Raw genomic sequence first — 27,757 nt, forward strand, 5'->3', positions numbered from 1 at the left:
CAGTGTCTTTGCCATCCTGCTTTTCCCTGTCTGTACAGGCCTAAGGCTATGAGTATGAAATAATGATTGACATGCTGCTAATTTAAATGACCTTGGTCCTTCCATCTAGCCCCCTACTGCTACACTTTTCCATCTCTGGAAAGTAGAAGTGTATTAGTTTTCTATTGCTAGTTGATAACACACACACACACGCAATACACATACACACACACACATTTAGTGATTTAAAACAGCACATCTCTTACCAATTTCATTGGGTCAGAAGTCTAGGCATGGCTTTTTGCATTCTGTTTTAGGACCTCTTTTGAAAGCTGCACTCAATGGGTCAGCTGGGACTGCAACCTCATCTCAAGGCTGGGGCTGGGGAATGACTCGCTTTCAGGCACTCTTGCTTGTTAGCAGGATCAGCTCCATTCAATTGGTTGATCTGAGGGCTCAACTTTCTTACAGACTCTTGGCCATTTCCTTGCCATATGGGACTCCCTACCATGACTGCCTGCTTCATCAAAGTGTGCAAGAGAAAGAGTCAAATCCTAGCAAGATTATAGAACCTAATCCATGTGGTGACATCATGGTTACCTATATTCCATTGACTTATTCCTTTGGTGGGCAGCAAGTCACAGGTTCGTCCCACACCCAAGGGGATGACCCAGGGCATGAACACAGGGGGTGAGGACAGTTGGGGGCCATCCTAGAATCTGTTCACACAAGAAGGAATGATTTTGTGGAAAAATACCTTTGCGTTTCTAGAAAAAGACCTTAAAGTCTATATTAATACTGCTGTCACGTGTTATGGTAGGACTTTATAGATTAATGGCTGACACCAAAATAATTTTTCCTCTTTGTCTCTATGTCCTTATGAACTAGGTTTTATTTCTAAAAATGACTTGTTTTCTGCCATTAGAAATCTCTTCAGCTTCTCTGGATGAGAAAGTCAGCGGGAACAGATTGTTTGTCTTGGTTTTGGCTGGACTGACTCAGCTCTGTGGGTAGCTGAGAAAGGAAAAGCCCTTGTCAGTTCTCTCTAGGTCTTTGTTAGAAATCCCTCCACCCTAGAGGAGCCAGGTATGGGCACTCATGGGATAAACTGGAAGCAAGATGCCAGGTCTATTTATAAGTGAGGCATTTAATTAAGGATAATTTGTTACTTTTTGAAAGTATGGGAAAGATTCATAGTTCTGTTTAGACCTCTAATGACTCCAGCTCCCTAAACAGATTGGTGGGGGGTGAGGGGAAAGCTCAGGGGTGGGAGGAGAGCTGCACCTTTGGCTTGATCATGTGTGACTCATGTTTGCAAATTGTCTGAGGGATAATTGCCATTTCCTAACACATACCATAGTACGTTCTTTACATATTTATTTCAATACAGGTTTTCACTTTGAAGAAGAATGATCTTTATTTGCTATTTTATGTGTATATATATGATATATGTATATATAAGATACATATGTATGTGTATATATCTATATATCTATATCTATATCTATATCTATATATCTCTCCAATATTTCTCACCTCCTTGAAGTAATGCACACGAATTTGAACTAAGAGATGCAGGTAAACCTGTTTCAACGTTTTCTTCGGTGTAGAGGTCCAAATGAGAGGAGAGTGAGGAACCCTGGGCATACTTAAGGGGATACATGGTACCCCAATCCCAAGTTACAAGAAAGATGCCAGGTTCAGCAGTGCCACTGAGATTGACTTCCCTCGAGGGGACAGGGAGGCGTTCCCAGAGAAGAGCAACTAGGCGGACGCTTGGTGGACTCAAAGTCGGGGCTCCACATCCTGGGAGGGGCGCTAGGACCCAGGCACCCGCTGGCCTCGGGAGGTTCTGGGGAGTGAAGGCGTGTAGAGGCTCAGGCTCGCAGCCAGAGTCCCTCCGGAGGACCAAGGACCAAACCCTTCACGTGGGCACTGAGGCCCCAGGGTGCAGGGTGCGGGGTGCGCCTCAGTGCAGGGCTGCTGCACAGGGATCTGCACCTGCCGTACTCCAGCAGCCGCTAGCCACCGGCATGGACCCGCAGCGCTACCAGCCAAGCACACGCCAGGTGAGCCCCCAGCATGGGGTCCAGGGCAGACCCTGACACCTGGGTACCTGGGGACCAGGAGGAGCCCGGCTAAGACGCTCAGGGTGAGCATGCACAAACCCGGAGCGGAGCCCCAGCCTCCCTTCAAGCACCTCGCTGCCGCGCGCTCCACCCCGCGCCCCTAGTTTCTGCTTATTCTGGTGCCCGGCTCTTTTTCCTTCCCAGGCGGGAAGCACTTGGAGGCTCTGGTGTACCTATCTGATTTATAATTCCCAGTAATAATAATCTCCCACAAACAGCTGCTGTTCGTATCTACCCAGCGCCTTGCAGTGATCCCCGAGCTTCGCTGTCTCGGCTGCGTCTGCATTGGCTCCGCTCCACTGCCTCCTGTTGCGTCCCGCGTTTCCCAAGCTCTCATTGCGCGGTCCCGGTGCCCCGGCCCCTGCTATGCGCAAGTGTTTCCAATGGCTTTATAGCTGCCTCCCTTTCCGGGGAGCGAAGCACTGTAGCCCTAGCCCGAGTGTGGATGTGGATGCTGGAGTGTGCCCTTACTCTGGCGCCGAGCGGTGCTTCCAACACCACGATCCGAGGACCCACTCCCGCCTTCACACTCAGTTCCCCAGAAGGCGTTTGCTGGGCGGATAGACCAAGCGCCACCTCCTGCCCCAACGCCAGTGGAAAGGGATGTGTGGAGGGGGAAGCAAGCAGGGGGCTTGGGAGAGAAGGAACATGCATGTAAAGAAAGTTCTTTCGTGTGGGATCTCGGGAAAGTGTCTGTGACCAACGTCTGCTCTGGCCTGTGAACTTGAGGGCATTCTACTAGGGGAGTCACCTGAAGTGCATTTAGTTACCAGAATCTTGTAACTTCGGTCACTCTGGTGTTATGGGAGGTGAGGCTTGCATCAGTCTTTCCAAAGTCCCTGTACCCTCAAGATTCTGCTTCTGGCATAATCTTGACACTAGTTTACCGTCTCCGGGTTGCTAGCCTCAGGAAAACACCACTGATGGGTGAACTGCGATTTGATAGCACCCTAAGACCACTGTAGTTGAGGGTTGGATATCTGTCCCAGCAGTCTTCGCCCAGCCACGAGGTCAGGAGACTGGGGGACGAGCTTGTTGATGGTTAAGGACTTTTGAACCTGAAGTTTAAACGTGCAGTGCTAACTTAGAAGAGAGTCTTCCTTTGAACTGTGTGTTGGGAGACAATCAACAAAAACATTTGCACAAGGCTTCTGGGGTAGGTGAGGGCCAGAAAAACCCGCCCTCTAGGATTTATAATCGCTGGTTTCACATTGCCAGTTCTTGCCTGACTGCCCTTCTGACCTTGAATGAGCTATTTTAACTTTGCAGAGGCTTGGTTTTCCAAGAAGCAGAAAAGGAAGAATGATAATGCACCAGGAGTGGGAATTGCTGGGAATGGGAAGCAGGAGCTGGGTTCTAGCCTTTGCTGTACGTGAAACCAGCAAGCCACACACCCTGTTTTTTTTTTTTAAATTTATTTATTCGAATTAGGTATATATGACAGCAGAGTGCATTTTGATTCATTGTACACAATTGCAGTGCAACTTTTCATTTCTCTGATTGTACAGGAAGTAGCATTGCACCATGTGTGCAGTCATACATGTATCTAGGGTAATGATGTCCATCTCATTTCACCATCTTTCCTGCCCCCATGTCCCCTTTCCTCTGCTCCCTCTACTCCCTCTCCTTTGCCCAGTCACAGGTCCTCTATTTTCCCCACCCCACCCCCTCCCCATTATGGATCAGCATCAACTTATCAGAGAGATCCTTTGGCCTTGATTTTTGGGATTGGCTTACTTCACTTAGCATGATATTCTCCAACTCCACCCATTTACCTGCAAATGCCATAATTTTTATTCTCTTTTAATGCTGAGTAATACTTCATACACACCCTGTTTTTTGATCACAGCTGTCAAAAGGACTGAAAGGGAGCCTTCAGTTCTGTGGTCCAGTGGACCTGATAAGAATCTGCCAACTTTAGATAGCTAGCTTACTATATCCACTAGTTCTTTGGATCTTGCCATAGATTGTACTGAGTTCTAAAGAGAACTGGATTAGGACTGTGGATGAACTGAATTTTAATTCCAATCTGAATTTTAATTCTAATCTGTTTATAGAGATACCTATTTTTTTCAGGCTTATAGTTTGTGAAAATAAGCCTGACTTGTTTAGTTAATACTTAGAATGCATTGGAAAGGGCCTACTTAGAAAGTCCTGGTTGAGCTAGAGTTTGGTTGCATAACCCTGGAAGGATGAGATCTGTTCCATGTATTTGTAAGACCCTAGCGCTAATCACCCTCCTAAAGGCATGAGTAGAGAAGCCCCCAATTGACCACTTACTAGAAGAGGGCCCAGTGTGTTGCATATCTTATGGAAGCCCCTTCGTTTATATCTGACAAAAATTTATTTACTGTGGAATGACTCAGTTAATTTTAACTATCAGAAAAGTATTTTATCAGTTTGGTAATGAAATCATGAAATTGTCTTTAGAAGCTACATTATATATTGGAATGTCCTATATTGCCAGAACATTTTGGGGTAAGCACTGCTTAAGAAAAAAAAATGCAACTTTTAATTTTAGAAGAGAAAATAAGCAGGATGCTTTCTGTAAACTAGGTAAAATTTTTTTAAAATAAAAGAACACAAGTAAATACAACACAAGCCACAAGCAATCTTATTTCTTCAAGTTTTCAGAGATGAATCTCAGCATCATGCTGAATGTTAAGCACTTGCTGTGTGCTAGGGATTGTACTAAGCACTTTATGTACACAGTCTCTTGTAATCCTATCAGCACCTTCTGAAGGAAGTGCTGTGACTGTTTCTTTCAATTTTACAGATGAGGGAACTGAAGCTTCTTGATTGAGATCATATAGCTAGTAGATGGCAGAGCTCGGCCAGCTAGCTGGGTTTATTTTCAAAGATCTAAGCAGTATGAAAGAGGGAATAAGGGGGACAAAAATTGCCTACTGGGTGTCAGATACCTTATTCACCTAAGTGCATTTAAATGGAAACTATTTTGTGAGAGGTAATTTCCTTTTCTTTTTCAACTTATATTTCCTTGTTTTTATCAATATGATTTAGGTGTTTTCTGGTCAACAAAGAGACTGACCTCTTTCTTTTTTTTTAACTATATCAACTTCAGTGCAGAGGGATAAACCATGATTTACTTAAGCAATTCCCTGTGAATGGGCATTTGGATTATTTCTAAATGTTCACAATCATGTATTTTATTAGCATAGTCAATCTTTATATATTTATATATGGATACTTCTACAAATTTGTATATTTCTGTACACCTGTTCAGATATATCTGGTAGGTCAATTTCTAGGGATGGCATTGCTATGTGAAAAAGCAGAGTTACTATTACATACATAGTTTTTACTACATACTTCCAACTTGTTTTTCCAAAGAAAATATTTTTTTTTCTAATTTTTAGTCTAGTTCATCCACTGACCTGTTTTTTTTTTTTTTTTTTTGGACTTTGGTAAATCCTTTAATCTGAAGTGGTCTTAGGTATATTATCTGTAAACTAGAGATGACTTGTTGATGGTCAAAGTCTCTTCAAATATTTTCAATTAGAGGCTGAATAGATGAATTTTTTTTTCTTTACCTCCCCAAACAACCTAATATCATAGGAACTTCAGGGTTGTTTCTGGTGCCCTAGCTTTTATGAGGTAGATTTTGTGTGAGAGAAGTGACTGTACCATAGTTATGAGTCAAACTGAAACTTTAATAGCTCAAATAAAAAGGCTTATTTCTCACTTACATTTTCTATCCAGAGCAGAGTGTCTGCTCCACACAGTCACTCAGGAAGCCAGGCTGATACAAATTCGTCTGTCTTGTAATTACACTCTTTAGAACTTGTAGTCTTGGTGGTGTCCTGGCAGGGGAGAGACAGAGTGGAGAATTAGTACCTGCTCTTAAATGCCTTTTCACAGGAATAAAGCATGTTTCTTTTATTTAAGTCTTTTAGTCAGAACTCATTGTGATACAAAAGATAGGGAAATGTTGTTTTCCTGTGTGACCAGGAAGAGGAAATGGTAAATACAGTAGTACTCTGGATTAGTGTCAGAGCTGCCATCACAAAGCATCAATGGCTGGTGGTTTACATAATACAAATTTACTCCCTCATAGTTCTGGAGGCTGGAAGCCCAATATCAAGGTTATCAGCAGGATTGGTTTCTTCTGAGGAATTCTCTTCTTGGCTCATAGATAGTCATCTTCCTATCTCTCTACATGGTCTTCCCTCTGTGGTCTGTCCTACGCTTTGCTTATAAAGATACTTGCTATATTGGTTTAGGCCTACACTAATGATATCATTTAATATGAATCCCTCTTTATGAACTCTTATCTCCAAATATAATCACATAATGAGGTACTGGAGGATAGAATTCAACATAGAATTCAACATATAGGGCATTGTCACTGTAAGCCAGTACATACTAAGGTATGCGCACACTGTTTTTGTTTGAGGAGGCTACTTAAGCTCATGAAGTCACACTATAGAATCATCTTCCTCTTTACATCACATCTGTCTCCCACAGACCCTGGCCCCACATTTCCTAACAAAAAGTGTTGTTTTCAAAATTCCCTTTGTATTAATAACTGAGTCCAACATTACTATGACTTGCCTCAAGTAACCTTTTATTGATGGCACTGACTCTACTGTGAGGAGGGAGACTGTAAGTGAGAGAGAGCCAACATCATGGTAAATAGCATGAATCTCAAAGCAGACTGCCTGTGCATTAATCCCAGCTCCAGCACTTATCAGAAATGTTTTCTCATCTGTAAAATGGGGGGACTCATACTTTCTTGTTGTTGTGCTAATTAAATGAGATAATACATATAAAGGGGTTAGCATATAGTAGGGGATCAAAAAAAATTGTTGATTTCCATCATTTGCAAGTTTGGAAGCTTGTGGAACCCTTTAAGTCCAGTGTGCTGTATCCCAGATCATGCCTCTGGACCACAGAGAGCCCAGAGGGCCTGCTAATGAGCTCCTCAGTGTTTCTATGGCACTCCCCCAAAAGCCTATATTTCTTAGAATGAAAGTAATTGCATTATCTTTTTTTTTGTGTGTGTGTGGTACTGGGGATTGAACCTAGGGCCTTGTGCATGCTAGGCAAGCACTCTACCAGCTGAGCTATATCCCCAGCCCCGCATTATCATTTCAATACACAGCTTATACACATTAAAGTTATAGGTTAGAATTTAGACCCAAAAAGGAACACAAGAAAGAGATTGTCCCTTTAAATATCTCTTTATGACTGTTATCCTACTCTGAGGCAACTAGGGTTAGCAGTTACAGTGATTTGTAACAGCAAAATTGTAGTTTTTCTGAGACGTGTCTTTTACCTCTCTTATTTTAATGAAACTGGGATCAGGATGTGTTTTATACCCCAAAATATTGGAGAGTTAGGCATAGAACCTTCTCCCATTGGCCTGCTTAGGAAGACAACTTCAGACTTACCTTCTCACACCATCTTATCCTTGTTCAAACATAAGTTGTTGGATTGCTCTGTACCTGTGGATTATTTGTCTTGATTATTGTGTAACTGTTGATTCCTAGGGCTGACCTGGGACTGGGAAAGCCATGAATTGTCATGTGACCTTGTACCTGCGTGTTTGGAGCAATGTACAGTCCAGTCGGAAACCAGAACAGTGACTTCTGGTCCAGGTGAACTGCACCCTTCATCCCTGGCAACTGTGTGCATCCCGCTGTGGGTGGAGTGGGGCCAAGACTCTGCACTGTAGGTGGTTTCTGGGCCTTCCTCTGAGACTGAAGACCATGCATTCTATATTTTCTGACCTGGTTCCTGCTGTAGAACTAAGTTAAGGCAATGATAGAATAAAGCCCACTGTGCCTGGTGAATTGATTACCAGTCTGAATCTATGGCTACTGCTGCTGGCCAAGCAGCATCTTATAAATTGCTATTAGTCAAGCAGTGTTGCAATGGATTTGTCATTTTCTGTGAATATATGTACACAGTTTTAGCTTTTTATGTTTTCAAATTTTCAATAGAGGTGGGTGCCTTGTTGGTAATACATGAGTTGAGTTTCATTGCTGATTAAGATGATTTCGAAAGGCCACACTACGATTTAGCACTGAAACAAAGTTATTGTTTACACAGGAGCCAAAGAAACAGAGTATAAGGTATAAATTTGATATTGATGAAGCAAATATTTGTCATTGGAGAAATGATGCAGTTTCAGTTTTGCTTTGTCTGTTTTGCAAAATAAAAGCCAGATGCTTTTAAGAAAGAAAAGGTACCCCCCAAGTATGTGAGGCTAGATTTATGTTTTGTTACTGAGATGTGTGCAAAGGATTATCAATTACTTGTTAAGTAACTAAGCTGACGGCAGAAGAAATTGCCTAATCCCTTGGTATAGAGGGAAAAAAATTCAAAGCAGTGAGACTAGTGGGACCAATTTTTATATCCTGTTGGAATACCATCAGGCCATTATGTCATTGATTAATGAGCAGCATTTTTTCATAGAAATACAAAAAGTGATGGTGTTTTATATCATCAGTGTTATCTTAGATGAAATGAAATCCCACAGAGATGGCAAAGTCTGGAACCTAGAGCTCCTATCTCTTAAGCAGTCTATTTTTTCCTCCCTACACCAGTGTATACATTCCCTGACCAGGTGTCCTCTGACCCCAGCTTCTACGTTGGTGGCATAGTCACTTGCATGACCCCAGAGTGCCTCCTTAGGAGTGAAGCACCTCTTGTTTTAGTGTATTTGTGTTGCTTTCACAAAATAGCCGAGACTCAATAATTTATAAACAATAGAAATGTATTTTCTCTCAGTTCTGTAGGTTGGAAAGTTCAAGATCAAGGCTCCCGGCAGGTTTGGTTTTCCAGTGAAGGCTGCTCTTTGTTCCCAAGTTGGAGCCTTATTGCTGCAAACTCCAAAGGGAAGGAACACTGTGTCCTCACACGGTGGAAGGGACCGAAGGGTAGAATGAAGGAGAAAAACTCCCTACATAAAGCCCTTTAACAACACATTTAATCCAATCATTAGGGTGGAGCCTCCCCAAAAGTGCTAGGAATTAGGGAATTAAATTTTTAACACACGTGTTTTGCATCAGGGATTAAGTTTTAAACACATGTGTTTTGGGGGACCATGACATTTAGACCATAACATTTTGCCTTTAGCTCCCCAAATTCCACGTCCTTTTCACATGTACAAAACATTCATTCCATCCTAATAGCTCTCAGAGTCTTAACTAATTTCAACACCAACTCAAAAGTCTAAAGTCCGGAGTCTTATCTAAGTCAGAAATGGGTGAGACTCAAAGCACAATTAATCCTAAGGCAAATTATTCTCTAGACATGAGCCTGTGAAATCAAACAAGTTATAGGATGGACATTTCCATTATGTCTTCATCTGTTTTCTGTTGTTATAACTGAATAACACAAACTGGGTCATTATAAAGAGATTTATTTCTTACAGTTCCAGAGTCTTGGTGGCAGTTCCACCCCTGACTCTTCATTAAGTATTTCCCTGGTGGGGACTCTCGGCAGCTGCTCTGATCCCACAGTTCTACTCAGCATTGCCCTGGTAGGGACTCTCTGGTGGCTCTATCCATGAAGCAAGTCTTTACTGGGGCACCATGGCTATTTAATGCACCTCTGAAATCTAGGTGGAGGAAGCCATGATTCCATAGCTCTTACATTTTGCATGACTGCAAAATCAGCACCACAAGGACACCATCAAGCTTTATTGCTTGTGCAGTGACCCTAGCTACACCTGGGCTTGAGTTAGGGTTGGAGCAGCCAAAGAGCATTGTGCTGAATGCGCGGAGTAGAGACAGTGGTCCCTGGGCAATGGCCTTTCCCCTGAAATTATTCTGTCCTTTGGTCTTCTGTGATGTGCTAATGCCTTTATAAAGAGAGGAAGAGAGATCTGAGTGGGCATGCTTGCTCTGGCTCATCATGTGATGCTCTCTGCTATGTTATGATGCAGCAAGAACTCCCTCACCAGAAGCTGAGAAGGTGCCTGCACCATACTCTTGGATTTCAGAGCCTCCAGAACCAAGAACCACAAAAACTAAAACTTGGCAGTGTCCACATGGTGCTAACTCTGCAGGTACACAGAAGTATAAAGGGATGCAAAGCAACTGTCTAACTCACATAGCCTGCAAACGTCTTCCATTGTAAATATCACTTCTTCTGAGGGAGATCAGTGGAAAGCATTACTCAGGTTGGGATATAATGAGAAGTTAAGTGACTTAATAAATGTATTAAGTTTATTAAGTATTATAGTCTATGTGTTCTTTACCACGAACACATGCTAGAAGGTCATGACTGATTACACAATAGGAAAACAAATGATTTCTCTAAGTTTTTAGCATCTGTTTTGAACTTCCATTTAGAATTTTATAAAAGAAAATTCAAGATCATCTTTGTTGTATCAATAATGGAATAAAAAGAGGAAAATTAACTTGTTCAGGGAGCTGCACTAAAACTATACAAGAGAGCTCCTAGCAACCTAAAAGTGCTTTATAAAGTTGAGGAGGAGTTCTAGGTCCTTTCTTGGCTGATGATGAAATGACATTAAGAAGACCGAGATAAATAATATGGATATCGGGTTTACCATGAGCCTCTTTGTCATATAGTCCATTGACCACTGTTCCTGCTCAGAGAGCACCATTTTGTGGCATTCATTTTCATGTCTTAAAGAGGAAAAACTCAGTTTTACTCCAGAATAGCACTTTGAGAGGGACAGTGGCCACTGAAGTATTTCTGCCATCTGTCTTTTATTGAATAGGATTTTCCATTTAAGGAAGGGCATTTGGGGTCTTGTAACATGGCATGCTCTCAGAGTTCTCCGTGTGCTGTTACTCGTGCTGTAGGAATAATTTCCTCAGGAAGACCAGCGCTTACCCACTGATCTCTACAGCAGCAGAAAAGACCCCATGGCTGCCAGGATTGTACAAAAGGAAAATCAACAGGAAGGTGGAAGTTGGAAAAGAGAGTGGAAGGAATAGAAAGGAAGGCTTTCTGGAGGAAGAGTCGGGAAGAAGTGGGTTCCACCCTTTTACGTCAAAGCACACAGGGAACCACGGGAACCATGTTGTTTGGGACATTGGAAGTCCATGGACAAGGTGTTTCTGCTCCAGATCCTGCATAAGTGATCAGAGGACTGGAGAATCAATACCTTGTCACTTCTGTACCAGTTCAGTTAGTATATTGGTGAGGAAGCTCTAGGGTAAAGCCAGAAAGGGGGCGGAAGGCCTCATCTGTTTCTGCCTTCCTCACACAGATGGCCTCTTGTATAGGCCCACATGTAGGTGGCCCTCCTGGTTCTCCCCTAAACCCTTTTCTCTGCCTTTAGAGGTACTCGCTCAGACTTCTGGAATCTTAACTGCCACCACCACTGTCAACGAGGGTGATGGTAGCTATGAGCCCAGAGGAGGACAGTGGCAGTGTGGGACATTGATTCCTCACCCTGACTTCTCACTGTTAAAAGACGAATTGTTTCTACTCCTAATGAAACAATTTTGGACCAACATTCCTCCCCTTTTGGGTTTATCTTTTAATGCGGAGAGAAAGTTGAGAAGGAAAGGAGGGGAAGAGGGAGAAAAAAATTATAGTAAGTAACAGGGAGAAAGATGACCTGAGAAAGATTGATAAGAACTGCCCAGGATGAGGTGGGGAATGTTGGCTCTGCTCTGTGGGTGGTCAGAGAAGACCTCCCTTGGTAAGGTAATATTTGAGCTGAGGCCTGAAGGAATTGGGGAGTGAGCCATGTGGATATTTGGGGAAAAGCATTCCAAGTAGGAGGAAGCAGGTGCAAAGGCCGGAATGGAGCCCATCCTTGTGTTTGAGGCACAGGAAGGAGGCCAGGGTAGCAGGAGTGAGGAAAAGTAGTAGAAATGGAGAGTGGAGAGGTCACAGGGAGCCAGACTGCTTGGGGCCTTGTGGCCTGCTGTAAAGACTGGGCCAGACGAGAAGGCATGGGATCTGGCTAAAGTTGTAGGAGATTCACTCAGGTTAGTTATGAAAAGTAGCCACAGGGGGGCAAGGTGAGGCTGGGAGCTATGCTTGGAGGCCATCATAACTTAGATGATTGATGGTTTAGACGGGGATGGAAGCAGTGGACATGGTAGGAAACAGTAAGATTCTAAATTGATTTTCTTTTTTTAAAATATTTTTTTGGTTGTCAATGGACCTTTATCTAATTTGTTTATATGTGGTGCTAAGAATCGAACCCTGTCCCTACACATGCTAGGCAAGCAAGCACTCTACCACTGAGGCACAACCCCAGCCCCTCTAAATTGATTTTCTAAGTAGAACTAACAAGATTTGCTGGCAGATGAAATGTGGGGTAAGAGAAAGATCTAGGATGGCAGATCCCTTGTATATATCTAGGATGGAAAGTCCCCTTCTAGCACTAGCATGGAATAAGATTGGTCCTAAGCTGGGTTGGGGAGGCTTGCTACCTATATACTGTCCTTTGCCCATATCCTCGTGAGTTCTTTTCATGAGGTATCTCAAATGATGTGGACTGATATGAAAAGTGACCATGGTGTGGCTTGGTTCTTATTTGCTGACAAGAACCAGTCTGCTGTTCTCTTCTAGGGAGATCTAAGGCCAGGCTTTGCAACAACTCAACATGCCATGGTCAAAATCAAGGGTATATAAAGAACTCAAAAAGCTAGACACCAAAAAAACAAATAACCCAATCAATAAATTGGCAAGGACCCGAAGAGACACTTCTCAGAAGATGATGTACAATCAATCAACAAACATATGAAAAAATGTTCATTATCACTAGCAATTAGAGAAATGCAAATCAAAATCACTCTAAGATTTCATCTCACTCCAGTCAGAATGGCAGCTATTATGCATACAAACAACAATAAGTGTTGGCGAGGATGTGGGGGAAAAGGTACACTCATACACTGCTGGTGGGACTATAAATTGGTGCAGCCAACATGGAAAGCAGTATGGATATTTCTTGGAAAACTGGGAATGGAACCACCATGTGACCCAGCTATCCCTCTCCTCGGTCTATACCCAAAGGACTTAAAAACAGCATACTACAGGGACACAGCCACATCATTGTTTATAGCAACACAATTCACAATAGCTAAATTGTGGAACCAACCTAGATGCCCTTCAATAGATGAATAGATTAAAAAATGTGCATATATACACAATGGAATATTGCTCAGCAATAAAAGAGAATAAAATCTTCCTCCCTATTCTTTCAGGGAGGGAGAGCATGGGAGGATTAGATTAATTCTAGATAGGGAAGAGGGGTGGGAGGGAAAGGGAGGGGGAAGGGGATTAGCAAGGATGGTGGAATGTGATGGTCATCATTATACAAAGTACATGTATGAAGACTTGAATTGGGTGTTAACATACCTTATATACAACAGAGATATGAAAAACTGTATATATGTGTATTAAGAATTGTAATGCAAAAAAATAAGTACATGTATAATGGCATAAATTGATGTGAACATACTTTATATACAGAGGTATGAAAAAATTGTGCTCTATATGTGAAATAAGGATTGTAATGCATTCCACTGTTATTGTGTATTTAAAAAATAATAAAATCAATAAAAAAGAATAAAATCATGGCATTTGCAGGTAAATGGATGGAGTTAGAGAAGATAGTGCTAAGTGAAGTTAGCCAATCCCCCAAAACCAAATGCCAAATGTTTTCTTTGATATAAGGAGGCTGATTCATAGTGGGATAGGGAGAGGAAGCATGGGAGGAATAGACAAACTCTAGATAGGGCAGAGGGGTGGGAGGGGAAGGGAGGGGGCATGGGATAATTAATGGTGGTGGAATGTGATGGACATTAGTATCCAAAGTACATGAATGAAGACATGAATTGGTGTGAATATACTCTGTATACAATCAGAGATATGAAAAATTGTGCTCTATATGTGTAATAAGAATTATAATGCATTCTGCTGTCATTCATAAATAAATAAATAAATAAATAAATAAATAAATAATAAATAAATAAATAAAATCAAGGATCCCCTCCCCCTGGAAGTCTTCCCTTATAACCAAACTTTGAGTGCCCCTAAGTGTCAAAGTTTTTTGGCTGAAAAACATTATTCTTAGTAAATTAATCATAGCCAGTGGAAAGATAAGAATCAATGAAATCATCGATTATAGACTTTTTTTCATAAATGAGATGACAGAAAGAGGAGAGAGAGAGAGAGTGGGAGGGAGGGAGGGAGGGAAGAAAAGGGGAACTCACATCTCTAGTTTATGGGACAGTGCCAAGTGAGGTTCAATCAGAAGGCAAGAGAAAGCAATTGTTTTACTAAGATCTGATCTGACACACAGTTGGGTTATAACAGAGGTGCTCCTGTGATCTCCTTTTGACTTGGCCGCCATGGGTCTATCTGGAATTCAGTGATTGCTTCTAGAAGCCTAAAAGTTGTACTCCCAGCACCACTTTGGTTGTAACACAGGTATCAGCTGTCTGATCTGTTGGCCAAGGCCTCCTGTAGAATTAAAATAATTTCTGTGCTCTAAATACATACTTTGGAAAATGTCAATTGACTGAAGATCAAATAGTCACAGAAAGGCTATGATCAGCAAGGAATGGTAAGTCTATTATTTTCTTATTCTTGGAGCTTAGATGTATTAGCTTTTTCAGATTGCCGTAACAGAATGCCACATGCTGGGTAGCCTAAACAACAGAAAATTCTTTCCTCTTCATTAAATAAATGGTCTAGAAGACCAAGAGGCTGTCAGGGTTAGTTTCTGGTGAGTCCTATCTGCCTGACTTGGACATAGCTGCCTTCTTGTTGTATCTTCACATGGCTCTTCCCTGGTGCATGAGGGAGCTCTCTGGTGCCTCTTTGTATGAGGACACCGATTATATTCAATTTGACCCATCTTTATCTTCATTTAACCTGATTACCTCATTGAAGGCCCTGTTTCCAAGTATAGGTTATGGCTACAACCTAGGAATTTTGTGAAACATGCTTTAGTCCCTAACATGAAGTAAATGCTGTAAGTTTAAAAAGATGTTACTGGGGTCTAATATATGTAAAATAAAATATATATCTTTTAAATGTGCAGCTTGATGAGTTTTGACAAAACCATCATCCTGTGATGTGCCCATGCAATCACCTCAAGCTGGATGAGGCCAGCTCCTTCCACCTGTTTCCTCTAGTCCCTCATGTTTCTTCTAGTCCATTTCCAACACCCCCACCAGACCCCACTAGTAGCCACAGACCTTTCTTCTATTCCTGTAGAGTTGTTATAGTTTAATGCCAATGAAATCATACATATAGCTTTTTGCGTCTTCTTTCACGTAGTATGAAGGAGTTGAGATTCTTGTTTGTTGTTGTGTTGATCAGCAGTTTGTCACTCTTTTAGTGTTTCATTTTATGAGTGTAACCACAATATATTTATTTATTCATCTGCCAATGAACATTTGTTTCCAGTTTAGGGCTACTATTAAAAAGCTGCTATGGACACCAATAGAGAAGCCTTTTGACATATGTTTTCATTGTTCTTGGGTAAAAGACTGGAGGTGAAATTTCATGGTTCGATGTAAGTGTACTGTATGTTTGATAAGGAACTGTTTTAAGACTGTGTTCCAGAAGTGGTTGTACCCATTTACATGGCAACATATGAGAATTCCAGATGTTCTACATCCTTACTAAGGATGTTATTATCAATCTTTTGCTTTTTAGCCCCATTTATGGCTACATAGTGATAGTTCATTGCAGTTTTATTTACATTTCACTGATGACTAATTGATACTAAACATTTTTTCTTGTGTTTACTGGCCATTTTTAATTTTATATATTGTGAAATATTTGTTTCAAATATTTTGTTCAGTCTTTAATTGGGTCATCTGCCAGCTTTTGTATTCATTGAGTTTGTCTATTGTTTACCTGTTTTTTACTTATTTATTTATTTGTTTATTTATTTATTTATTATTTTTGGTGCTGGGGATTGAACCCAATTGAACCCAGGGCCTTGTGCATGCAAGGCAAGCACTCTACCATCTGAGCTATATCCCCAGCCCTGTCTTCTATTTATTAATATCCACTTTGTTTATTTGACATGTAATAATTGTACATATTTATAGAATACATTGTAATAATTCAATATATTTATATAATGTGTCATGATCAAATTGCAGTAGTTAATATTCCCTTTTTCTTAAATATTTGTCTTTTTGTTGTTAACTTTTTTCTTCTTTTCTCTGTGATTCTATTTGAGTGGTTTTAATTAGTGTGTCTTCTAGTTCACTGATATTTTCTTCTACAGTGTCTAATCTGCTTTTAGTTTCATCCAGTTACAGTTTTATTTCAGAACTTGTATTTTTCATTTCTAAAAATTCAATTTGGTTCCTTTTCTTCTATTTCTCCTCTCACAATGTTGTTTTCTTTCAATATTTGAACATAATTATAATAGCTGTTATAATGTTCTTGTCTGATAGATCCAATACTTCTGTTTCTGTTTACAGATCTCTTTTGATTATTGGTCATCTTTCTCTGCTTTATGGTATATCTAGTAATAGTGATTGTACAGTAGATATTAAAAAATTTTTTTTAGATGTTGATGGGCCTTTATTTTATTCACTTATTTGTATGTGGTGCTGAGAACCAAACCCATTGCCTCTCACATGCTAGGCAAGAGCTCTACCACTTAGCTACAACTCCAGCCCCTAGACATTTTGAATCTTACATTGTTCAGTGGTTAGGTTTTGTAATCTTCTTTTAATGATGTTTGGAGTTTGGCTAGAAAATTAAGTTAAGGGCTGGCATTCTGGCTCAGTAGTAGAATGCTTGCCTAACACATGTGAGTCCCTGGGTTCAAACTCAGCACCACATACAAAAATAAATAAATAAAATTTAAAAAAGAAAATTAAGTTAATTTTGGCTTGGCTTGATATTTTCAAGTTTAATTTTTTTTTTTTTTTTAAAAAAGTACATCTGGGGTTTTTCTCTGTAATCCTGTTGTTAAGGTGAGACCTAGTCGGGTTCTCTGCTGAATTATCTGAGTAATTAACAGTGATTCTCCGCTTTGGCTGGTCAGAACTTAGATAGCTCTTGACTTCTGTGTAAGCTCTGTGAATAGTTCAGTGACTCTCTTCTTTTTTTTAATATTTATTTTTTAGTTTTCGGTGGACACAACATCTTTATTTTATTTTTATTTTTTTAACGTGGTGCTGAGGATCAAACCCAGCACCCCGCACATGCCAGGTGAGTGCGCTACCACTTGAGCCACATCCCCAGCCCCTAGTGACTCTCTTCTTGATCTTCCTGATCAGTGGAATGTCATTCTACTTGTGCATTTCTTAGTATTTAATAAACTCTCAAGTGCCTCTCTATGTTCTTTCTTTTACATGAGGCTCCCTCATTTTGAAACTCTGCACCATGACTTCTAGCCACATAAGCTCTGATCTCAGTCTTCTCTTGTCAGTCACTGTGCTCTTCTTGGAATTCCTTCCTTGTTCTGAGGTGTAGAATTTGCCTTCAGGTTGAATGCTGGGATAATCACATTGTATATCTCATTTCCCTTTTCTCATGAACAGCAGTCTTGAGCTACCTATTTTCTAATGTTTGATAATAGTTTTTAATATATTTTATCTGATTTTGCTAGTTGTTAATAGAAGGAGGGTAAATTTGGCTCATGTTTTTTCTTCATGGCCAGAAACAAATGAAAATTTTATTCATGATCCTATATAAAAAGGCAAAAGGTTGCCATCTTAAGATGATATTCTAAGATTGGGGTTATAACTCAGTGGTAGAATGCTTACGTTGCATGTGCTAGGTCCTGGGTTCAGACACACACACACACACACACACACACAGTTATTCTGCTTGAAGGTATACTCAGAGATGTTTGTGCTCTTTTATTCATTCTTCTTGCACACACACACACACACACATACAAGCATGCACATACACAGACAAGCACAGCACACACATACACAAGCAATGGATATGCCAAACAATTTGGAAGAATTGTAATCCATTGTTTTCATTTGTCATTACAGAATTTTTGTTTTCCCATTATGGTTCCTATGACTTAGTTTCCTTTTCCTACCCACCCAATCCAAATTGGGCTGATGTGACATTTTAAATAATATTTAGGTTCTTAAATGGTTTTTCAAACTTTCCAGGGGAATGAATACACACACACACACACACACACACAAACACATATATACATTCACATATGTATATGTATGTTTATATATATGGGTGTGTGTGTGTATATATATATAAACATGGTTTTTAGTAGTACATTATAGTTATATATGCTGTTGGGGTTCATTCTGACATAATCATACATGCATGGAGAATAATTTGCTCCACTTCAGTTTCTAGTATTTCCCCCTTTTCTCCCCTCCTTCCTCCCCCTGTTCTCTTTCCTCTACTGTACTGGTCTTCCTTCTGTTTATTTATAGTTTCTTAAAATTAGTGCTTTATAGGTTTGTCTAAAGGTGAAATTCACTGTGGTATATTTGTATATGTACATTGCATAATTTGGCCAATTTCATTCCACTGTTCCTCTCCTTCCCTGTCCCTCCTACCTCCCCCTCAATCCCCTTCCTCTGCTCTACTGATCTCTGTATTTTTATGGGATTCCTCCCATTTTTCCTCCCTTATTTTGGTCTAGCTTCCACATATGAGAGAAAACATTCAACCCTTGACTTTTTGAATCTGGTTTACTTCACTTAGCATGATGTGCTCTAGTTTTATTTATTTACTAGCAAATGCCATAATTTTATTCTTCTTTATGGCCAAGTAGAAGACCATTTGCATATATACCTCTTTTCTTTATTCATTCATCTGTTGATGGGCACCTAAGCTTGTGCCATTATTTAGCTATAGTGAATTGTGCTGCTGTAAACATTGATATGTCTGTATCACTACCGTTTGCTGATTTCAATTCTTTTGGATAAATACTGAAGAGTGGGATAGCTGGTGGTTCCATTCCTAGTTTTTTGAGGAATCTCAACACTGCTTTCCAAAGTGGTTATACTAATTTGCAATCCCACCAATAATGTATGAGTGTATCTTTTTCCCCCCATCCTTGCTAGCATTTAGTATTCTTGATGATTGCCATTCTAACCAGAATGAGATGAAATTTCAGTGTAGTTTTGATTTGCATTTCCATAATTGCTGGGGATATTTGAACATTTTTTCAAATATTTGTTGATCATTTTTATTTCTTCTTTTGAGAAGGGTCTATTTAGTTTATTTTGCCCATTAATTGGTGGTGGGTGGTTTTTTTTTTTTTTTTTTTTGGTATTTTTGAGTTCTTTATATATTCTGGATATTAATCTCTAGCAGAATTTCTAAGTTCCTCATAGCAGGAATTCTATGAATGGCCAATAGTCTTGCTTCCTATATTTCTCAAAATGGTAGGTTACTGGTAGGTACATTTCTAACTCATTATTATATGTTTTATAATCACTTGTATACACAGTCAGAAACAGGATATTAAAAATGCAATTAATGTGAAAAGTCATGCCATCTGAATTGTAGTGGGCCATGAGATTTTTACAGAACTTTCTGCAACTTAATGCTTAAAACATCTTGGAAAGGTATAGAATTTGTGGTTTAGCTCCATCTCTTACAAAAGTGTTAAGAGAAGGAAAATCTTAAAGACCAGCTTGATTTCTTATTTGTTATGATTTGGATCCTGAATGTCTCGCAACAAGTTTATGTGCTAAAATATTGTCCACAATGCAGCAAGGTCCAGAGATGGTACTTTTAGGCAATGTTTGGATCTTGAGGACTCTCTGTCCTCTTGAGTGGGTTAATCTATTTGATGGATTAATAATTTGAATTGACTACTGGGTGGTAACTATAGGTAACTGAAAGAAGTAGGTCACTGGGGGCATGCCCATGGGGATTTTATCTTGTCCTTGGTTCCTCTTTCTCTTTCTGCTTTCCAGCTGCCATGAGCTGACAGCTTTCCTTTATCACATTTTTCTGCCATGATGTTTCTGCCTTGGAGCTAGCTGCCCATGGACTGAACTCTGAAACCATGAGATGAAATAAACCTTTCCTCTTCTAAGTTGTTCTTGTCAGGTATTTTGGTCACAGTGATGCAAAGTTAACACATTAATTTAACAACAAAAGATAATTCATATATAAATATATATATATAATTATTTGATATATATTTGATATATATGATATGTAACAACAAAAGATAATTCATATATATATCATTATTTGATATATATTATATATATATATATCTCCCAATATGTCACTTTCACTTCAAAAGTCTAAAAAGTTGGTTTCTTTTTCTCTTTAAAGCTGATGATGGTGACTTAAGTAAGATTAGAATCCCTGTTATAAAGGATCTGAATCTTATCTTTCAGATTTCAGTGAGAAAAGAAATGAATTTGGCATTAGCTATTTTTCTTCTTTAAAGGCCTATAAGATTTTTATAATCTATAAAAGTTTGATGGTTCCATGCTCAGCAGAAAGCAAGTAATTACTTAACCAAGGTAGGTGGGAATTCAGGTTAATGGTAAACAGAAAGATATTGAAAAATTTCATCTCTAAAGGGTAAAATCACAAGAGAAGTATACATAAATAATACATGCAAAGTACAAGATCATAACACAGGAAGTTATTTTCAAAATGATGCCATTATTACTATTATTCAATTTTGTCTGTATACATACACTGTATGGAATTCACACTGGGGAACCATTCGCCTCCCATCTCTATCTCTGCTTTCTAGAACTTTATTATTCCCAAAGGATAGTGGACTTTTGTCTTTCCAGGTTTAAACTCTCTATATAAAGAAAAAGAAAATCAAGCAGTCTCCTGGAAACGTATATAGTTCTGTTGGAGTATACGTAAACCTATCCCTCCCCCACCCCCACTCACTGTTTTCAGAAAGGATCAAGAGTATTAAAAATTTGTCCTTCAAAGTTCCTGGGGAGACAAATTCCTGAAATCCATAACCTTTCATTCCTTGTAAATTGCCAAATGATAGTGCTCTATGGTAGTCCTTTGTGTAATGAAGCTTCAGGTTTAAATAAACACACACACACACACACACACACACACAATTTTTATATGCACATTGACTTTTAAAATGAAATAAATAAACTGAGAAAGTAAATTAGTGAAAAACTAGATCCTGGGGATGAAAGCAAAGCAATAGTTTTACTATAAGAGTTATTAATGATTCTTTTACTTCTAATCCCAGCATTTTTGTTTTGGTTAGAAGATATTTAGAACATTCTGGTTCCCACTGAGGAATAGCTGTTACTTCCTTTTTTAAAATTAAATTATTTATTTATTCTAATTTGTTATATATGACAGCAGAATGCAATTCATTTCATATTACACATATAAAACACAAATTTTCAAGTCACTGGTGGAACACAACGTATTTTCACACCATTCCTGTTTTCATACATGTAATTAGGGTAATGATGTCCATCTCATTCCACCATCATTCCTACCCCCTTGCCCCCTCCACTCCCCTCCCTCCCCTTTGCCCTATCTAATGTTCCTCCATTCCTCCCCTGCTCCCCCAAGCCCCATCACCATTGTAAGTCAGCATCTTCATATGAAAGAAAACATTCAGCCTTTGATTTCTTGGAATTGGCTTACTTCACTTAGCATTATATTCTCCAACTCCATCCATTTCCTGCACATGCCATGTTTTTATTCTCTTTTAATGCTGAGTAATATTCATTGTGGATATATACCAAAGTTTCCCTTTCCATTCATCTACTGAAGGGCATCTAGGTTGGTTCCACAGTTTAGCTATTGTGAATTGTGCTGCTAAGTATATGTTATATTATGTTTCAGAAAATAAAATATCATAAGTGAGGGGTTGCGTTTGTGTCATTGTTTTTATTTTGTATTATCTTACTTTGTGTGTAGCACTGATTTTCAAAGTGTGATCCCTAGATGAGTGGAATTTGCATCACTTGGGAATGAGTGAGAAACTCAAATTCTCAGACTTTGCAGTCTGTGTTTTAGGTAACTGACAATTTGCTAAAATTTGATAGCCATCGGTGTGGAGAACCTGGAAAGCTCCTCCTGCACATGACTCAATCCATTTTTGTGCATTAGAGTATAAGCCACGTAATATGAGGAATGAAGAAGTGATCACTTGTGTCCCCAGCTACTGCTGCCTTGGAGATATTTAGTGGAGTAACATGGGAAAGTGCCATGCTGCAGAGCAAATGTCAAACTCCAAGAAGGAAGAGACTTTCTGCCAGAAGGCTTCTAGAATACCTCCTTTCACAGTCCCAGCAGCCAAAGTGAGAAGATTAAAACACCAGATGAACAGAAGGTGCTAATGCTGGGCCCTCAGGCGAAGCTACAGCATGGAGGCACCTGGAGCTAGTGAAGAAGTCAAATCCCAGGGCTCAGAAGCTTTTTTTTTTTTTTTTTTTGAGGCAAAAGTTTCAAAGGCTGACTTTAGTCATCCTGACAGGAAGCAAGAAACTAACATCCATGTGTGGGCCTGACTGTAGGGAAGCCCACGAAAGTCTTGGCAACCATCTGGTTGTCTTAACCATGTGGGGGAAGGGTGGGCCATATGCTTGTTGGTGAGGAGGACCTGGAGGCTAACACATCGAACTGTCTTCATGATTCTTTCAACAAATACTGAAACGTATTATTTCTGGTTTTAAGTACTAGAGATCCAGCCGTGGACTTAAAAGTGATTCTTGGCCTTGTGTCTCTCGTGTTGTAGTTATATTCTGGAGATACTTCAATGGACACTTTCTGGTTTCTAGACTCAAGCTTCTGGACCCCAAAAGTGCAAATCCAGGGGAAGAATCCCTTATATAGAAGAGGCTCATTTCTCCTGAGAGTACTCCCCATTCTCACCCATTATCCTACCTATCTAAGGAATTTTGCAATTGCTTTCAATATCACCAGCTTCCTGTCCCCTCACTGAATCAGTGTCAGATCCCAGGATTTATTCTTGGTAAGGTCTGTATAATTCCCTCCCCTTTCACCTCTATGCCCACACATTTCATCTACTTGATATCCCCTAGGGGTTCCATAACAAAATACCACAGACTGGGTGGCTTAGACAATAGAAACTTATGTTCTCACACATCTGTAGCCTGGAAATGTACCATCAAAGTGCCAGCAGGGTGGACAAGGCCTTCCTCCTGGGATTGCTGATGGTGCTGTCTCTGTGAGTTCACGAGGCCCTTCTTCTGGCTGTGTGCATGCAGCTCTGGGGTCTCTTCCTTTTCTTATAAGGACACCAGTCCTGTTGGACAAGGGCCTCACCTTTATGATCTCATTTAACCTTAATTATCTCCTTCAAGGTAAATTAATTCAAATATAGTCACCTTGAAGATTAGGGTTCCAGCATATGGATTTTAAAAAGATAAAATTCAGTTCATAACGATCCCTATTATCCTATTTCTGAATTATTTTTTGTTGATTTTTTGTTTTTGTGTTTTGGTACTGAAGATTGAACCTAGGGGTGATTTACTACTGAGCTACATGCCTAGCTCTTTTAATTTTTATTTTGAGACAGATTCTCACTAAGTTGATGAGACTGGCCTTGAATTTGCAATCCTCTCGCCTTAGTGTCCCAAGAAGCTAGGATTACAGGTGCCATTTCCGAATTATTATAGCTCCTTCTTGGTCCTCATTACTGACTCCCTTCACTGCCCTTGAGTATGCAACCAGATTCATCTCAGTGAAATAGAACTTTTAAGTTACAGTCTTATTAAAAACTAGAGTGATTTCCAATGACTAGAGTTTAGTCAAACTCCATAGTCTGACATTTGCTTCCCTGGTAACACCATACCTTGTCAGCCAAAACAATGCTGTTCTTAGACCCCACAAAGCATTTTGAATCATCTCCTTCATTGTTCTTCAAGCAGTCAATCGGTGTTCCTACCTATAGGCTTTCCTGTGCATTGTCTTCCCTGGAATGTCCTTTTTTTTCTGCATTTTTAAACACTGTCATTCTTCCAGGAGCCACACACTATCTCCTCAGTGACATTACTTCCACCCACAGTGATCTTTCTTTCTGGGCTTGGATTTTTAGTTGAAAGCAAATGTTAACACATTTCTTTTGTGTGTATGTCTGTGTTCCTGGCCAGACTGTCTGAGGGTGAGTATTGAGTATTTTACTTCTTTGTATCCTTCCCTGTGTGGGCACAGTGGTGGTACTCAGTTTTCTCATTGAATGAATGGATGGATGGGTAGATGAAAAAAGGAATGAATGAAGACTCCCTTTGAAAAAGTTTTCTGAGAATCTTAACCTATGTGTCATCTTCTCTAAGAAAACTTCCATAACTTTACCCTAGTCTCTGTCACATCAGCATTTTAAAATCCCTTTATGACCATCAGAGAATTCTATTGTTTGTCCTTTCATCCTCCCAAAATTGAAACAGAGACTATTTCTGACTTGTTCCCTAGTGTTTATTTAGTATCTGATGCATGGTAGGCATTCAATTAATATTTGCTGAATGAATGAATGAATGAATGAACTTAGCATCACATAGTATGATGAGATCTTTTAGAATGGATGGTGTATGCCTAGCAAGATGTGCGCGGCTCAGTTAGTAGAGCGCTTATTTAGCATGTGTGAGGCATTGAAAAAAATTTTTAATCCTCCTCAGCACTGAAAAAAAAAATTACCCATGAGGCATTTAGAAAATCTCACACTAATTTAGAAACAAATATGCCTTGTGCTTGTCTTATACATTATATATATTTTTAAAAATTTGGTGTGAATTTGTAATTTGTACCCTGACTAAGCATACCTAAAAAACTCAAAACACTATATAAGAGTATTAAAGGAGCATGGAGTTTACTATTTGAAAAAAAGCCAACATTTAATAATTTGGCAAACAAAACTTTCTTTTTCTAGACAATGGTTTGTATTCTAAATTGGATTTTCACACAGGGTGTTTCCAGAAGGGTGGTAGAAACTAAAGTGACTTGTACATATAGAAGCTTCAGGTCTTCCATCTTTAAGTTTTATTATCCTTACTTCAGGAGTTGCTGTCCACTTGTCTGATCTGCTCACTGATTCTGGTCCCACTAAGGTTGTTCACAATGTTTCCTCTGACTAAAAAGTTATCCTGGTTCAGGAGGATGACAAGCCTCTTTCTCCAGCAAACCTTCTCCAAGTATCATAACTCCCATAAAGGAATTGACAGGGCTGCTCATTTTTGCTCTTGCACTTTGATACCCATGTATTATGTTCTGTTATTTTCTTCTAAATTCATATCCTTGATTGCCCTATAAGCTCCTTTCTAGTTGGACTGTACCTTGTGTTTCATTTCTATGTCTTTTCATGACTCATTTTGTGAAATGTGCTTATAAAACTCTTGGAAATGAATGTTCCATACCTCATAGCCTGATTGTTTGGGTCCAAGGGAATTCTGGGTGAGGAGCAAGGGTCTTCTGAAGTCCCTCTTGGGGCTGATCCAGTCCCTTCCTGTGGTGTTCTTATAAATGGGAAGAACAGATAGATCAATTTTGTCCTATGCAGGAACCAGCATTCAGTGCAATCCATGTTCAATGATGTTGACCTAAGGGAATCAGATGTTGGCTGAATCTCTACTTCCATCTTCTCTATTTGCATTTTCTACATCTGCCAAGAGAAAATTCTCCCATGGGCCAAATCCTCTCCTTAATTTCATTTGGTCTTTGGCAGAAGAACCAAGAAGTAATGAAACTATAATTAAAAATACAACTCACTTTTACTCTCTTTAAAAAGTTGCATCTATAAACTCTCTTGGTATGGCTATTTTACCATAAAAATGGCTGTGTGTCTTTCTTAGACTTTTATTTTCTTTTTGCCTCTGTCTCAGTGTATCTGATTCTGTATTTTCTTTGTAAATGTGTATGCATTAATTTCTCTGACTTCCTCCATCTCTGATTCTCTACCTTCTTCAATTTTTCCATCTTTTACTTGTTTAGGGGAAAAAGCGTCTCTGGAAGTCCATAAAAGAAAAGATAATTAGCTAAGAATATTTTGAGGAGAGATTCATGTAACCTTACACTCATTCAATTTTAAATAGAAGATGGGGATAGGCTGCATTGAGTAGGGGACATCTGAACAGAGATTTAAAGGAAGTGAGGACGTTAGCCAGGCAAGTATGGACGCAACTGCCTAACTGGCAGAGGGGACAGCTCCTGGGGAACGTTGAATTTCCTGGAGAGACAGCAGGGAGGCGTGTGTATTTGGAGCAGAGAGTGAGGGCAAGAAGGAAGAGAGATCAGTGAGAGTTTGGCAGGTGCCCGATTGTGTAGAGGCTCCTAGGCATTTGTAAGGATTTCAACCTTTACTCTTCTCCCCAAAGGAGACTGTGGAGAGGCCATGCTGGATTCATTTTCTTCAAAAGGACACCTGCTACATCCATTCCTGAATATCTGAATCCAAGTCTTTAGGATAGGACTAGGGAACTGTTGTATTTCTGACAATTTCCTCAGGATGATTCTGATGTACTATTTGGTTTGGGATTGCTCTCTCAAAAACAAAAAAACACCTCATAGTTCTAACTTAAAATACTTCATAAAAAGACAAAAACTTTTATGGTGTCTTGAATATTGATGATTTAGAAACTTTGGGGATTTTCTAGAAAATCTCGAGGTTAAGTGACTTGTCCAAGGTTATACAGCTCTAAAATGAAAAACCAGGTTTCATATTCACCCTTCTCACTCAGAGTTCAATGCACTTTTCGTTGTACTGGTCTGCTTAATAAACGGTATCATTTCACTTATCAGGTGGTTAGATTCCCAATAAATTCCACCATTAGGAACATGGTCTGAACTCAGAAGCTTGGTAAGGTTGATTGGTTGCTTAAATGTTTGGTTATTCAAAGATGAGTCAGATAGCTGCTATAGCTTTAACCTCTGTGGTTAAAAAATCAGTGAAAATGTATTAATCACATTTTCTGTTTCTTTAGAGAAATTTTGGAAGATTCTTACCATTTTAGAATTGGAATGGACCTTACTTGTTCAGTATCTTGCAATGACTCTGGGTCATAATTTTGAAGTAAGCTCTTACTTAATATCATTATAAAACATAAAAGCCATTCAGCTGACTTTGGATATATCTGAGGTTTAGATTTTTAAATACATTTCTAATTTGGTTTTCTTTCTTATGATTTGTTTCTTGGACATGTTGCTAAATTTTTCCCCACTTAATTAAATTTTTTTTAAAATAATGTTGGGTTTCTTGGCCTTGTTCTGTAACTTGGGTCTAAATTATATCTGCAGTGTCTGAGATTGTAGACTTTGCTGTCGTCCTGGGATGCACTGAAGTAGTTACATGGGAATCAGTTCAGAAATCATTTATATAGGCAAGAACTCAGGACTCAGAACTAAGCTGGGGAAATGATTTTAGTGAAATCATTTCTCCTCCACTTCCACGTTTGTGCAAGTTTCATCGATCAGATCTGTTCCAGCAATGGGGGCAGGTTGCATATTCCCACTGAGAACACTTGGTGGAGATTATAGGGATATATTATTTTTTCCTTTCACTAAGCCAGAATTGGCAGTGGAAGCTGCTTGAGCTATTGCTGCTTTGGAAATAGGAGGAAAAATGTATATCTAGTGCATTTCTTCTTTCATCTTCTTTTCTTTCGAAGAATTGACTTTCAGCAAAAGACACTGGTCCCAATATAAAGTGTGCAATTAACCCACTATTTTAGTCAGCTTATTTTGTTGCTGCAACCAGAAGATCTAAGAAGAACAGTTTTGGAGGAGGAAGAATT

At 39.5% G+C, this 27,757-nt stretch overlaps 1 protein-coding gene across 3 annotated transcripts in view; it reads left to right on the forward strand.

The window, feature by feature from the left end:
- Window positions 1-1,884: 1,884 nt before the first annotated feature.
- Pde8b (phosphodiesterase 8B) overlaps window positions 1,885-27,757 on the forward strand; it is a 233,653-nt gene continuing 207,780 nt past the window's right edge. For 2 of the 3 annotated variants that reach the window (XM_048800164.1, XM_048800165.1), the window contains exon 1: window positions 1,887-2,048. In XM_048800164.1, the coding sequence (XP_048656121.1) occupies window positions 2,013-2,048 (36 nt within the window). In that variant the 5' untranslated portion in view covers window positions 1,887-2,012. Of the gene's footprint in view, window positions 2,049-27,757 lie in introns of all 3 variants that reach the window. The other variant, XM_048800167.1, reaches the window with a different exon arrangement.

Source organism: Marmota marmota, unplaced genomic scaffold (assembly GCF_001458135.2).
Source record: "Marmota marmota marmota unplaced genomic scaffold, marMar, whole genome shotgun sequence".
Classification (NCBI taxonomy): Eukaryota; Metazoa; Chordata; class Mammalia; order Rodentia; family Sciuridae; genus Marmota; species Marmota marmota.